General features: G+C 36.8%; 1 protein-coding gene across 2 annotated transcripts; it reads right to left on the reverse strand.

The window, feature by feature from the left end:
* Positions 1 to 497: 497 nt before the first annotated feature.
* Positions 498 to 11,805, reverse strand: LOC128555673 (uncharacterized). Of its 2 annotated transcripts, none has more exons than XM_053538750.1 (2): positions 11,654 to 11,805; positions 498 to 2,861 (listed from the first exon to the last, which is right to left on the reverse strand). In XM_053538750.1, exons 1-2 carry the CDS (start codon positions 11,654 to 11,656, stop codon positions 1,749 to 1,751), a joined length of 1,116 nt encoding a protein of 371 aa, XP_053394725.1. In that variant the 5' UTR covers positions 11,657 to 11,805; the 3' UTR covers positions 498 to 1,748. The 2 variants fall into 2 exon arrangements, with proteins under 2 accessions (XP_053394725.1, XP_053394726.1); XM_053538751.1 differs by lacking the exon at positions 11,654 to 11,805 and adding an exon at positions 11,498 to 11,631.
* Between the last annotated feature and the right edge of the window lie 4,408 nt (positions 11,806 to 16,213).

Below are 16,213 nucleotides of genomic sequence, written 5' to 3' on the forward strand. Positions count from 1 at the left end.
TACTTTCTATCTGAAAAAAGTGGTGGAAATAATATTGCCTGCAGACAGGAAAATGTGGTAGCAAACTTCGCCTGCATTCGGGAAAGTGTAGTAGACAAACTATTGCCTGTAATCAGGAGAGTGGTAGACAAACTTTTCCCTGAAAAAAAGGCGACTGTGGTAGATAAACTATTGCCTGCCATCAAGCGAATGTTGCAGACAAACTATTGCCTGTACAATCAAGAGAATAAGGTAAACAAACTATTGCCTACAATAAGGAAAATAGTGTAGTCAAACTATTATATGTAATTAGGAGAATGTTGTAGACAAACACTGAAAACGTACTGATTGAAAAGCGAACAGTGCAGACCATGACCAGTCTGCAAGCATGTGCAGCCTGATCTTGGTCTGTGATGTGGTCGCAAAGGCAGTATCACTTGCCACTAGCAGACTAAAGGTTCTATAGACTTCCTTACCAAAAACCACAAGTCATTAACAAAACAAACACATACAGCAAAAAGTGTTCACCACAGTTTTTATTATTTGTCCGAAATAAAGCATTGACAAACAAAATGCAAACGATTAGTAAACTTTTTTGATAACAAGAGCTGTCTCTATTGGTGACAAATGCCCCCGAAACATGCCCAAAAATGATACAGCTGTAAAAAATCACAAATCATTTCGTGACCTTGACCTAAGAGACAGACATTCTCAATATAGTTAACATTTATTTAAAATTATTTTCAAATCCCCTGATAAATGGCAGAGTTATGAACCAGACAAGAAAAACCTTTGACTTCTCAGTGTGACCTTGACCTTGGAGCTAGGGGTCTGGGTCTTGTGCATGACACCTCATCTCATTATAGGGAACATTTATGCCAAGTAATTTCAAAATCCCTTTTTCTATGGCAGAGTTGTGGACCGTACAAGCAACAAACCCTGTTAACCTTTAACCTCTAAGTGTGACCTTGACCTTAGAGCTATGGGTCTGGATCTTGCGCATGACACGTCGTCTCATTATGAGGAAAATTTATGCCAAGAAATTTCAAAATTCCTTGATGAATGGCAGAGTAATGGACCGGACACGAAACAGACCCTATTAACCTTTGACTTCTAAGTGTGACCTTGACCTTGGAAGTAGGGGTCTGGATCTTGCGCATGACACGTCGTCTCATTATGGTAAACATTTATGCCAAGTTATTTGAAAATCCCTTCATGGATGACATGGAGTTATGGACTGGACACGAAGCAGACCATGATAACCTTTAACCTCTTAAGTGTGACCTTGACCTTGGAGCTACGGGTCTGGGTCTTGCGCATGACACGTTGTCTCATTATGGTGAACATTTAAGCCAAGTAACTTCAAAATCCCCTGAAGGATAAAAGAGTTACAGCCCGGACAAGAATTAACGAGACGCACGGACGGACGGACGCACGCACGGACGGACGGACGGACAGTGCGATTTTAATATGCCCACCTTCGGGGGTATAAAAATATTGAATGTGGTCATAGGACGTATGAATATAGTAAGAAACAGAAGTCTCACACAACTAGCACGTAATGCAAATGCAGTTTTATACATAATACTGTCTTAAAAAATTAAAAATTAAGCACCTGTTTGGTTGTAGTCAACGTTGTTATTTTTGTCTTTCAAAAAATGTATTTTCTTTTTAATACATGAATAATGCTTTTGGTTTTGCTCACAAATTTTATCGCATACAAATTTATTTGCTAACATTGTCATATATCTTAAAGAAAACCTTGAAACCTAATAGATCATTGGACCACCCATTTCAGGCATACGACCTCCCATTGGACCACCCAAGCTTAACATTCCACCTCCACCAATGCTAGACATTCCCATATGTCCACCCATCCCCGGCATTCCACCGCCCATATATCCATCAATCCCCGGCATTCCACCGCCCATATGTCCACCCATACCCGGCATTCCACCTCCCATTCCGCCCATATGTCCACCCATACCTGCATGTCCCCCTAAGGTTTCCATTTCATACGTTCTAATGTCTTCGTTGGTACCAGTTCTTATCCTTTCCATCATCAATGCTAGAGTTCCCGTTCCAATACCATTGCCCACACCAGCTGATCGACCTCCATCAGCGCACGGTTCCTCGGGACAATAACCGCCATGAACAGGGAAATAGTTTTCACCACCTCGTGCACCTATGTATCCTTCGCGTGGCGGACCGCCTCTTTGACCATGTCCGCCTCGTCTTCTTTGTCCACGCCCTGTTCTTCTTCCTCCACTGCCACCGCCACCACGGCCACCAGATGACCGTGATTCCGATGTATGACCACTACCGGCTACTCTAAAACCGGAAACACCAAATCTGCCGTCACTGCTGTAACCTGCAGGTGAAAATCTTCCGTCATGACCACCTACACCACTTCCGGTATACGGGCCACCTACTCTACTATCCATATATGATCCTCCACTCCCGCCAGCCATATGAGGTCCTGTCCCACCATCACCACTTCCTCTTCCCATATGTGATCTTCTACTCTCGCCAGTCACAAGCGATCCTAGTCCTCCACCTCTTCCTCCTCTATCCATATATAATCTTCCACTCTCGGTACCTAGATCACTTCTTCCACCCATATATGATCCTCCACTTCCGCCAGTGATATGAGATCCTACCCCACCACCACTTCCAACTCCCATGGACGATCCTCTACTCTCACCAGTCAAATGGCGTTCTCGACCACTACGACGTACTCCATCAATAAATTCATTGCCTCCGCCATCCATCATCAGGAAAGGAAGACCTCCACCTCCGATTCGTGCTTGGCTAAGAACTCCAGGGGCTTCAAAACATATTGCTGATATACCCAGAAGAACAACGAGCTTCATTTTTGGTACCTTAAAAGAGATTTTACAATGATATGAGAAATCTAAAATGGAAAATTCTGTTGTGGATTTACATCAAACACACAACACTTTTATATTCAGCAAATAACTTAAGTAAATTTCAAACAGAATATTTTATAAAGTAAGTCAAAATTTAAAAACAAGGAGCTGCGTTCAATAAACTCTTGATGCCCCCGGTGGCATCCTTGTCGATACAAAGCAACATAAGTCCAAAACGAGGTCAAGGTCAAACTGAGGTTTGAAGATGAGGAATGGTCACAGGTTACATCTGTATTAGTATCAATTCATTCTTGTAAGCGGTATTGATGCTAGACGAAACGGTCCCATTTGGTTAACCAAGAGATGGCCCTTATAAAGCAACCTAAGTCCAAAATAAGTCATTGTCAAGGTCAAACTTAGGTCAGGTGATGTTTGAAGATGCGGAATGGTCACAGGTTACATCTGCATTAGTATCAAGTCATTCTAGTAAGGGGTATTGATGCTAGACGAAACGATCCCATTTGGTTAACCTCGTACGGACGGACGGACGCACGGACGAACGGATGAACGAACGGACGGACAGGTCAATCACTATATTCCTCCCGCATCAGTAGATGCCGGGGTCATAAAAAGAAAAAAAAACGAAAAAAAAACACACAATATATACATGTATACACCTTGCATTTTAATAGCCGTTCTGCGCATTAAAATGCGTTGTCACATTTTATCTTTCATCATTATTATTCAGTTCACGATTTACATGTAAAGACATCAATTACTTTTCATGAACAGATGATCTGTTTTGTCGAAAATTGTACCTTGATGCATAAAACAGATTGACATAAAGTGTCATAATTGCAAACTGTGGTTTATCTGTACTGTTCAACTTTTCATTGGTTGCACTTTGCATACACTGAACTAAGTGTTCTTTCTGAAGACAGCCTTACTATAATGTACAGTTAGTTTATACTTCAACTTATATTAATCACTGTCGGCATCTCATTTCTGATTGAATCTATCGCCACGAGGGTATGGGAGAGTTGGAAGATAACTGAGCCTTGGATAGCACGTGCAAAATGTGTCATTTTAATATTTGACATTTTGAATACTCTTTCCTAAAAATAAATATGAATTATACTATATGCGCAAATTAAATGAGCCGTACCTTGAGAAAACAAACATAGTTGCTTTGCGACCAGCATGGATCCAGACCCGTTCGCTTTCAAAGCCTATTGTAATTAGAGAAACCATTAGCGAACAGCATGGATCCTGACCAGAATGCGCGGATGCGCAGGCTGGTCTGGATCCATGCTGGTCGCAAAGTCACTATGTTGTTTTTCTCATGGCGTGGCTCAAATGGTGTTATGAATTATTAGAATCATAAGGCATAGAATACGTTCTGGGGTTTTCAAATCATTTTGAAAAAAATGGCTGCAAAATCTATAGTAAGACAATTTTACTTAAAATCTGTAGTCATTAGTAACAGCTGCGAACATACATCACTTTAAAAAACGGATTTATTATTGAACAGGACCAAAAGAAAAGAAAAATAAATGATCGTTAATTGCATCATTTAAATGTGGAATTTTACCTGACAATTAAGATGAAGATAAAACTCGTTTTTTTTCAGTGTCTGCCTTCAGTCTAATGTCATATTTGAGAATATTGTTCTAACGATACTTTCTCTGCCAAATATATATATAATGCAATGTCTCTCAAATATGAAGTAAAGTTAATAATGAGTAAATAATGAGAAGAGTTGTCAAATATCCAATAAAACGTACATAAAAAAAGAAAGAATCAGTATATAGATATTCTGCATCTATACCGCGTAGTATTATTTTGGTAGTATCATGAATATATTAAGTAATAGTTTTTGGTGGATAATGGTCCAGGTTGAAGGCCGGTTCTACAAGGGGTATTAATTGAGGACTTTGATCGAGACGAGCATGATTATGGAATACCTGGTGCATGGTGTTTATTTGGTTATGTACGAGTTTCTATTCGTTTAACTGTTTTATCGTGTATGACGCTTTTAAATGAAAATAAGAAGACAATAAATAATTAATTTCTAGTTTTTGAAGTAAGTATTCTAGTCTATTCCTTCTTTGAACCCTAAAAAATGTTACAAATTATCAAGACTATTTGACACACATTGTGTAAATTTCAACGGCACTGGTGTTTTGTCCGATGAAAACAAGCTTGTATACATGTATGGTTTCATATCCAAAAGTTAGTGCAAACATTGGTTTTTTTTCAGTTCATACACACTTGTGAATAAAAATCATCTGCACATAAAGACCATGTTTTGGCATTCTTTTGCACTAATTTTTCTAGAGATCACTAGTGAACATACCCCTTCTAACTTTACAGACCACAAGTTTCATTCCGAAATTAAACACATTTAATTCATATTAACCTATGAATAAATTCCACGGGCGCATAAAGACCATCATTTGACTTCAAGGCCTTTACAACATCTGCAGACCATCATGAACATAGCCCATTCACTTCTAGCAGACCACAACATGCAACATTAAAACACAAACCATATTGACCTTACATTAAACCCTGGACACAATAACAGACCATCATTTGACTTCCAGCAGGCCTTTACAACATCTGCAGACCATCAGTGAACATAGGCCAACATTTCACTTCCTGAGCAGGACCTTTACAACACATGCAGACCATAAGTGAACACAGACCATCATGTGACTGCTTCAACAGGGCGGGCCTTTACAACACCTGCAGACCAACAATGAACACAGACCATCATTTGACTTCCTGAGCAGGGCCTTTACAACACCTGCAGACCAACAGTGAACAGAGGCCATCATTTGACTTCCTGAGCAGGACCTTTACAACACCTGCGAACCAACAGTCAATACAGACCAGCATTTAACTTCAAGAGCAGGGCCTTTACAATACCTACAAACCATCAGTGAATACAGACCACCATTTGATTTACTAAGCAGAGCCTTTACAACACCCGCAGACCATCAGTGAACAGAGACCATCATTTGACTTCCTGAGCAGGACCTTTACAACTCTTGCACACCATCAGTGAACGAAGACTTCCATTTGACTTCATGGGTAGGGCCTTTACAACACCTGCAAACCATCAATGAATACAGACCATCATTTGACTTACTAAGCAGGGCCTTTACAACACCTGCAAACCATCAGTGAACACAAACCATCATTTGGCATTTGCAACACCTGCAGACCATCAGTGAACAGAGACCATTACTTGACTTCCTGAGCAGGACCTTTACAACTCCTGCAAACCATCAGTGAATGAAGACTAACATTTGATTTCCTGAGCAGGGCCTTTACAACATCTGCAGACCATCAGTGAACAAAGGCTAACATTTAACTTCCTGAGCAAGGCCTTTACAACCTCTACAGATCATCAACGAACAGAGACCATCATTTGATTACTTAGCAGGGCCTTTACAACCTCTGCAGACCATCAGTGAACAGAGACCATTATTTGACTTCCTGAGCAGGGCCTTTACAACACCTGCAAACCATCAGTGAACACAGGCTGAAACATCCAGTACAGTAGTTTCATTTACAAATTTAAATTTCAGTTTATTTTCGTCTATCTTTGACTGATAAGTGTGACCCTGTCATTGGTCATAATGGCATTGCTTGCGTAATCTGCAACCCATCTGATGTAATTTTATGAAATACATCCCAGTGGTTTTGAAGATATAGAGCGGACACAAAAATGAAGTTATTTGACATTCGGCCTCCAAATGTGACCTTGACCTTAGAGCTACCGACCTTAGTTGTGCGCTTTGCACGTCGTCTGGATGAGACAAACAATTGATGTAAGTTGTGTGAAAATCTTCACAGTTGTTCAAGCAATATGAAGTGCGGTACAAAGTTAAGCTGTTTTACGTTGACCTCCAATTCTGACCTTGACCTTGTGTGCTCTGCACGTCATCCTGATGAGGTTGTTAACAACTGAATCAGATGCTAGTTTTATGGAAATCTTTCCAGCAGTTACCAAGATATAGTGTGGACACAACGGACAGGTGGACGGACGGACGTGCGTGAATTCAATATAGCCTGCATATACTTTTACTTGTATCAGGGATGTAATAAATATTGCGGAAGGGAACATTATATTACGTTACAAAAGTCCTTTTTGGCAATAAAATACACATTTTCTACTACACAAATAAAATCACCGAATCACAAAAATATAAACAATAGAACCGTTTGCGGGTGCCAACGCACGTAAGTCAGCGCTTGACAAAACGCAATATGCAAAAATAGAGTTATGGTTCTTTTTCTTCTTCTTTGCTTATTGACGTTAAGATATATATATATATTAATCTTCAAAGCTTTAATATTCAAGAAAAGTGGAACCAAGAAAAACAAACGAACAAACAAACAATACCAATTTTCTAAGATGAAAGGGCCATTCTGAAAAAAAATGCAAACAAGATTTATGGTTCTTAACGTATTTACTAATTTAAATGTACGAAGTTCCAAAGCTATAGCCCTCACAGTAGATAAAAAGTGAAAACAAAAGAAACCGAAAAAAATTCTAATGTTCTCTAAGTACATAAACGGCCATAATTCTGACAAAATGCAAGTCAGAGGTGTTTTTCTTGGCCTTCGTACTAACCTAATGATGATAAACAAGTGTGCAAAATGTCATAGTGTTCAAATGAAGTGAAATTAAACTTAAATTTTAACAAAGAAATTCCAGTTTTCTGAGTACAAAATGGAAAATATTAATAACTGAAGGCGTGCAAGAGTCATTGTTTTTGGCCAATGAATGATCCTGATAATGCTAAACAATTTTGCAGTGTTTCAGTGCTAATGCTATTAAAGCATTCAAGTATTCTGGACCTATATAAAATATAACCAGTAAATTCCTATTTTGTAAGTACAGATAAGGGCCATAATCCATAATTCTGAGAAATAAGATAGATATACATCTTGGCCATCTTATTCGCCTATGATGATGCAGAGTTTCAAAGATATAGACAGAAATAGATAAAGCGAAGAACTAACTCCAGAAATATACTTTTTACTTCAAAGCTAACATGTTTCGTCCATTGGACTTCATCAGAGTACAATAACAAAATAGTATGACGTCACAGGAAAGTACGACGTCAATGACGACGTCAAAAGATGTTACCCATTTTGGCGTAATATTCACATATAGTATAGGATCAAAAATAGATACTTATTCCCTGCAAAAATTGCAAAGCAAAAATAATATTAATACAGGCAAGGAAAACTAACTTATATGCAAAAATACATTAGGAAGAATCTGTGTGAAAAAATGAAAGACTGAAATAATATTTTTGCATTCATGCCATGAGGCCAGGCTGTATTCAATGTATGAATCCAACGAGTCTCTTTCAAGAGCCTAAACCAGTCATTTTTTACCAAGTCGATTGGCATGAAAGACAAATCACTAACAGAGTGATTTTCAGAATTGAAATGTTCAGATACATTTGTAGGAGTATCAGGAAAATGTCTGATATCAAATTTATGGCTGTTCATTCTTTGAGAACATTCCTGATGTGTTTGTCCCACATATTGTAACTTACACTTTTTGCATGTGATTAAATAGATAACATTTTCAGACATGCAGTTAAGATTTCGTTTTACATCGTAAGTTTCTAAAGTTTGAGAGCTTGTAAACTGTACAGATTCAGTGATATTAGCGCAATGAGAACACCGTGTTCTATTACATTTAAGAACACCACCATTTACATCCGAAGACATAAAGGCTACTGTGAACCAAGATATCACTAAGATTTGTAGGTCGCTTATAAGCAATAATTGGTTTTCATTTAACCAGGTTGCGAACACTGCTTTTCTCAGATAGTTCAAAAAGCTCCCAATATTTATTAAGGATCTGACCAATGTTTGGTAGGGATGGGTTGTATACGCAAACAAAGGGGATAATATCATCTGTGTTCTGCCTGTGATTGGTCATGGCTTCTTCGGTTGACAATGCTGATGCTTTAGCTAAAGCATCATCAAGGATATGACTTGGATAATTACGATTTTGGAAATACGTTCGCAATTTCTCCAATTCATTTGTGAACAAATCATCATTAGAAGTGAGACGCCTGTATCGTTTAGCTTGGCTATACGGGATCCCTTTCTTGCATGAAAGAGGGTGACAGGATGAAAAATCAATGTATTGATGTGTATTAGTTGCTTTTTCATGAACAGAAAAATCAAAATTACCATCTCCTGTTCTACCAATATTAACATCAAGAAATGTAGCTGTATCTCTTGAATAACTGTGGGTGAATCTTATATTGGGATGGACATTGTTTAAACTGTCAATAAATTTAAGTAGGTCTGCTTCACTGTGTTCCCATATAAAAAAATGTCATCGAGGAAACGTAACCAAAGCGATGCCTTGACAGTAGTATTAGCTAGGAAATCGCTTTCCAGTTTACCCATAAAAAGTGAAGCATAAGTAGGAGCCATACGTGTACCCATAGCAGTACCTAAAATTTGAACATAATTTTCATTATTGAACTGAAAATGGTTTTTAGTCAAGACTAGTTCAATAAGCTGGCAAATATCATTGACTGATGTGACAAGTATGAATGAGCTTTGTCCAAATATTCACGGCAAGCCTCTATCCCGTCATCATGCGGAATATTAGTGTATAAGGATGAAACATCCATAGTAACCAAAAATGCATTAGGGGAGATATTAGGCATAGACTCTAGCTTTTTAATGAAGTCAGTAGAGTCTTTAACATATGAGGGCAGGGCTTCCATGTGTGGCTTCAAGATATTATCAATGTATTCAGATATGCCTTCAGTAACAGAGTTATACCCAGATACAATTGGCCGTCCCGGGTAACCGAGTGGTAGTTCTGAGTTAATATCTTTATGAATTTTGGGCAAGATGTAAAACTGTGGCGTTCTGGCATCACTAGGTACAACTAAAGTATCATTAGAATCACCATTAACATTCCTACAAATAACATCTAAAACATCAGTAACATCTTTCGAAAACTGTTCAACAGGGTTATGATCAAGTTTTTTGTAGTAAGCAGTATTATTCAGCTGTCTGTTGACTTCAGCAATATAATCAGTTCTGTTCATTACCACAATAACCGAGCCTTTGTCAGATTTCTTAAGGATAATACTATCATCATTTCGAAGATTTTTCAGGGCAGAAAGTTCATCAGTAGATAGGTTAGGTCGAAACCTGTACTTACTGTTCTTTTGAAGAAGTTCATGCGTTATAGCATCAATGTAAAAATCAAGTGTTGAGTCTCTTCCAGAAGGTGGAGTAAATATTGAATGTTTTTTCTTATATTTCTGTTTATTTTTCCCACCTTCAGCACTATCACAATCATTTTCGCCATCAGAATCCTCTTCCGGCATGGAAAAATATTCTTTCAACCGTAAACGTCTCGTGAACTCAAAAATCTCTTGTTTTAACTGTATCTCATTATAGTGCTTAGGTTTAAGAAAAAAATTTTAGTCCCTTACCTAAAAGTCTGTACTCACAGTTTGTAAGTTCCCTTGAAGAAAGATTTTTCACTGTCTCCTTGCCCCTTTGTATTTTTTTCTGTATTTTCTTTTGCTGTTGCCATTTTCTCCTGCTTTGAATTCGGATGAATCTCCTATTCCTTTTATTTCTCCCAGACACTTGATGAGGTGATCTATGGACTCCCTGAAGCAGCTCTGTGAACCCCGAGGTTTGATTCTCGGAGACTGATTCTCGTCCCTCTTCTGTTGTTTTTTCCCCCATTTTGTGATATTCGCGTAGGTCATATTCTGTGCGTTGCCTGGGGGCATCCCGTTTTTTGACTGATTTAAGTTAGGACGAGAAGAAATTGGATTTTTTTCTGCATTTTCTTGATTTTTTCCAGATTATGTTTTTTTTGTTGTGTGACAGCAGTAGTTTTCTCTGGATCATCTCGTCTCTTTTTCTCTCTATTTTTATTGTTGTTGTTTTCCTTGTTGTTGTTTTTCTTCATGTTGTTGTTCTTCTTGTTCTGAATGTTATTTTCATTTATCTCAGGACAGAAAGTGTTGTTGACTGGGACATTTAACATCCTTTTCTGCAAAACTTCAATTTTGTTGTTTTGCTTTTGTAGAATTTTATTCTTTTTGGTTTCTGTTTTTTTTTCAAAGATGTCCTGTGTGACAGTTATCCATTTTGTTTCATTCTTTAGTTTTACTTTTTAATTTATTTTTATTAATATCTTATACCAAAAAAAATCCAATTTCTTCTCGAAAAGATATAGACAGAAAGACATACAGGCAATTTTGTCAAGTTAAGATAATTTTCTGGATAAGATGAAACTTTTCCAACTGGACACCTGACAGATTTAGAGAAAACTGTTTACATGTAGTGGATAGAAAAATGCCACCAAATTATTTGTTCTTGACATTTGATTGTAAATGCAACTCTACGTACTGAACACAGTTTCTATATTTAGCATTTGATGACGATTTTCTATTTTTAAAATACCTGATGATAAAATATTCACGAAAGATGGCCAAAATGAGTTAAAAGAAGCAATCCTGAAACTTTACCTCGCTCGCGAACTAATCTTATTTAATTTACAACGGATGAAAATATGCAAACAGCATACACTTGTTTTCAATGATATTAAGAATTTCACAAACCTATACATTATTTTTATTAATATCTTATTCCAAAAGCACAAACAGGATAGAAAGCGCAGAGCTGACTCCTTTCACACTGAATGTCGTAAAGAATGTAATTTACTGTTAAAATATAAATATACAGATATATAAATATTCTAATAAGACATTACTTACCATTGGAATGAACGGTCCGACTACCAATAAGCTTGCTGAAATAAAGTGATGCAAGTCAAAGTGGTAAGATGGATTAGTGTTTAGATGTTTTAGCAAAGTTTCTGCATCAATTAGCACCTGAGATGATTTCACTTTCTTACACACAAATTAATGAGTTAACGATGAAAGTTTTGCGGCTTGAGTGGTACACAGGCGTTTCTAAAAATGAAATCAAAATCACAATATGAAAACGTGTAAGCAAACACGTCATGCTGAGGAAAGCTTCAAACATCAGGGGCGGCGTTGAGATACATGTACAAGTACACATGTAACCGACGAATCATCTTTTCCAAGTTCTGAACATATGTTATATAAGTTATATTCAGTAATAACATGCGAAAGTCACATATCTGCAATATTTATATAGTAAACAATGGTATAAAAATATGACAAGTCAAAAAAATTGAAAAAAAAGAGAAAAGAGGGAATCTTATATCTACGGTGCCCCTAAAGTGACATGTTACACACTTTTTTCCAATTAGGTAATGTGAGACTTTTTTTATTTCGTTTAAACGAAATAAAAAAAAAGCCTCACATTACCTAATTGGAAAAAATGTGTGTAACATGTCACTTTAGGGGCACCGTATATATCGTAACACTCTGACTGATCATTTTTCAGCATCATTGAACAAATATCAGTGAAGGCTGATCAAACTGTGCCACAGTCTGTGGTATATTTTACACCAACTCGAAAAGTGTTCTCAAAGAGTAAATAAAATTTATTAAAGCATATCTAATGAAGTCTTTGTTTTCAGGACGTTGTGAACCAGAAAGGTTAAACTCTTAATGCAATCTTGAAAAATGAAATTTTAAATTTGAATTGATAGTACTGTGCTAATTCAGTAAGTTTTATAGCTTAATGGTCTCTGTCATTCTAACATTCTAAACCACGGTGGGGAAACCACGTGACTAACTTGGATAACGTGCACGCAAAAGTGCTAAAAATAGGCCCGCTTCAGGTATGTTTTTTCACTATAACTTTTTTGATCCGCAATTGTTTTAAACGAGATAACGTGCATAAACCCCGCAATAAATAGCTCTTTCAGCGCATATATGTAACTTGATGAAACTCCCTCCCGTTTTTACCTAATCCTTGCCCAACCGATTCGAAAGATGCAAAATATTTTGGTAACGAACACGTCTGTTCACAAGTTACGCACCTAGCACATATTCTGCAGAGAAATTTCGCTGGAATTTAGGTTTAAAACAAAGCTTGTCATTGTCCAAAGTCCTGTACCAAATATTTAACATGACTATTCAGGAATATTAAAGATATTGTAAGACAAAGGGTGCGGTAACGTACACGTTGCGGTTTTTCAGGAGGTGACGTACACGTCATTTTTCCCCAGAGGGTAACGTACACGTCAAAGACTATTTATCATGCATGTAGAACATCTTTGTCTTTAAATGACTGAACTGTAAACATTTTGATATTGTTAAAAAAAAATGCAGATGCTGGGAATAGGCTGTTTTTCTTTCGGTAGGTTAGTATATACAGAGATGCTACAGTGAAAATGAATAGCAGTTGGAATTTTATGGTCTAAACGTGTATGTTATTTTGACAAGTAGACATTGTTAGCAGTTGCCATTTTAATTGTTAACTTTTGTTTCCAAATATCAAAAGTTAATTAGGTTTCTGGGAATAAACCATGTAGTTCTGTCTGTCAGCAGGGTTTAATCAAATCCATATGTTCAAATCTTCTTGATGACCCGTTGAAACATTTTTTATATTGTTAAAAAGATGCTGGAATTAGTATAAATTCTGAACGATAACTCGAACGATAGCATGTTTGATAACCATGATTTTTCTTCATTAAAACGTTAGAATACAGAAAATCTTTTTGTTTAATATGACAGCATGCACCTTATTTGTATCATTGACAAACTTTTTAGTTCTATCATGCATGGGACCATAACAATCAACCAATAATATAAACACGTTGTCGTTTAAATTATGGTGCGGGAGTAATATGTTATTCTTTCTGTAGGTTAGTGACAGTTTGTTGGTCAGCTAGTTATTCATTTAGACCTCCTTACTGAAAAAACATATCAGTATTGACCTAAATTTTGCATATCTAAGGACTATAGTCATTCCATGGTTGATTAAATTATAAATGCTGACATATTCTGATAATATAGATCTATAAATGCGTCAATTACATCCAAAGCTTTAAAGTAACAGCCTCGGTTAAGTTTAGGCTGTTCATTCACAAAATCAAATACCTCATATATTTCGATAATGATTTCATTATTATATAATTTATTGTACAGGTATAAGCATTAACGAGATTATAATTAACTATTAAACTAAACTAAGCTATATTGGATCGCAAAAAAAAATGTTAGAAAATGTCGCAAAAAATCTGAGTTCTTTTTAAAACAAGTACAGTTGACTTAGACAGTTTTTGTGTCGCCTACTACAAAGAAGCTGCGACATATAGGGATCACTTTTCCGTCGTCTGTCCGTCTGTCCGTCTGGCGACCGGCTTGCGTCCATCAAGCTTCTTGTCCGGAGCATAACTCAAGAAGTAGTAAAGGTGCTAATTTGTTACTTCACACAATGATCGAACACAGTGAGAGGATGTGCAGTATCAAAGAACCATAACTCTAGGTGGTCCCATTTTTCAATTATCTCCCCTTATCCTTATAAAAAAGACTTGTCCAGAGCCCAAGTCAAAAACTATTTGAAGAATTGACTCGATACACATTGACAGAAGAGTGCAGTGTGATGGTCACATTTTTAAATAACCTCCCCTTATCGTTATATAGAAAGCGTGTCTGAAGCCCAAGTCGAAATTATATAAAGGATTGACTTGATACTTTGCACATAAATAAATAGAGGTCACAGTGTCAAAGAACCATAACTCTAACTCACCTTATTTTTGAATAACCTCCCTTTATCTATGAAAAAACTTGTCTGGAACCAATGTCAAAACCATATAAAGGATTGTCTTGATACTTGATACATTGATAGAGGTCAGTGAAGCAAAGTGCAGTGTCAAAGAACCTTTACTTCAGCTGACCCCATTTTTGAATCACCTCCCTTTATGCATGAAAAGGAAAAGCAAGAAGCTTGACTGAAGCCCAAGCCAAAAACTATGAAGGATTGATTTGCTACTTTGCACATTAATACAGGTCAGTGAAAGAAAGTGCAGTGATAAGGAATCACAACTCTTACTGACTCCATTTTTAATTACCTCCCTGTATGTATAAGAAACTTGTCTGGAATCCAAGTAAAAACAATATAAAGGATTGACTTGATACTTCGCACATTAGTAGAGGTCATTCTTCTTCTCTTATGTGTACTACTCTAGCATTCGTCCCCAGCAGGCGATACGTGCGATCTTATTATTCATATTGAAACGCAATAATTTTTGGACAATAAATTTACACTGCGACTATAAGATCTATTATATTGACTTTTATTTGACATGATATACAAAATATAAACATGTCAAAAAAGAGAAGTAACAAGTTTTTTTCTGTTGTTATTTTTAGACAATGGGTCGTCCAAAAAAGTTTTTCCCACAACAGTGATAGGTTCACGCTCCGCTATGTCTCTTCTCGTGCGCCTTTAAATTACTTTTTCTCCGAAAAGACATTCCACACTCCTGGCAAATATATTCATTCTCCGTACTATAAATAGATAATAGTTTTACTGCTGTTACTCTCGGTGTAACAATGATACCTATATGCGTATTTAATACTTCTTTTTGTTTGTCTTTGATTTACGTCCTTTTTCAAAAGTCAGAATCATATGGTGCGGACAACTAAACTAACTATCGTTACTGGAAAGAACAAGTACTAGGCTTCCATCCCCCGTAAGCAACTGTCAACTTTTTCACTCAAAGATACATGGTCAGTTGCGCATATGATGGATTTAGAGCAAAATAATTTCAAAATTTTATCATTTTACCTATTTATGTATAGATATACAAGAGCAGTAAATGTGTAATTATTTCCAAGCTTGGATGAGGACTGACGCTACTCATTTTCACTGTAGCATTTCTGTATATACTAACTTACCGAAAGAAAAACAGCCTATTCCCAGCATCTGCATCTTTTTTTTAACAATATCAAAATGTTTACAGTTCAATCATTTAAAGACAAAGATGTTCTACATGCATGATAAATAGTCTTTGACGTGTACGTTACCCTCTGGGGAAAAATGACGTGTACGTCACCTCCTGAAAAACCGCAACGTGTACGTTACCGCACCCTTTGTCTTACAATATCTTTAATATTCCTGAATAGTCATGTTAAATATTTGGTACAGGACTTTGGACAATGACAAGCTTTATTTTAAACCTAAATTCCAGCGAAAATTCTCTGCAGAATCTGTGCTAGGTGCGTAACTTGTGAACAGACGTGTTCGTTACCAAAATATTTTGCATCTTTCGAATAGGTTGGGCAAGGATTAGGTAAAAACGGGAGGGAGTTTCATCAAGTTACATATATGCGCTGAAAGAGCTTTTTATTGCGGGGTTTATGCACGTTATCTCGTTTAAAACAATTGCGGAT

Source organism: Mercenaria mercenaria, chromosome 3, assembly GCF_021730395.1.
Source record: "Mercenaria mercenaria strain notata chromosome 3, MADL_Memer_1, whole genome shotgun sequence".
NCBI classification, from domain to species: Eukaryota; Metazoa; Mollusca; class Bivalvia; order Venerida; family Veneridae; genus Mercenaria; species Mercenaria mercenaria.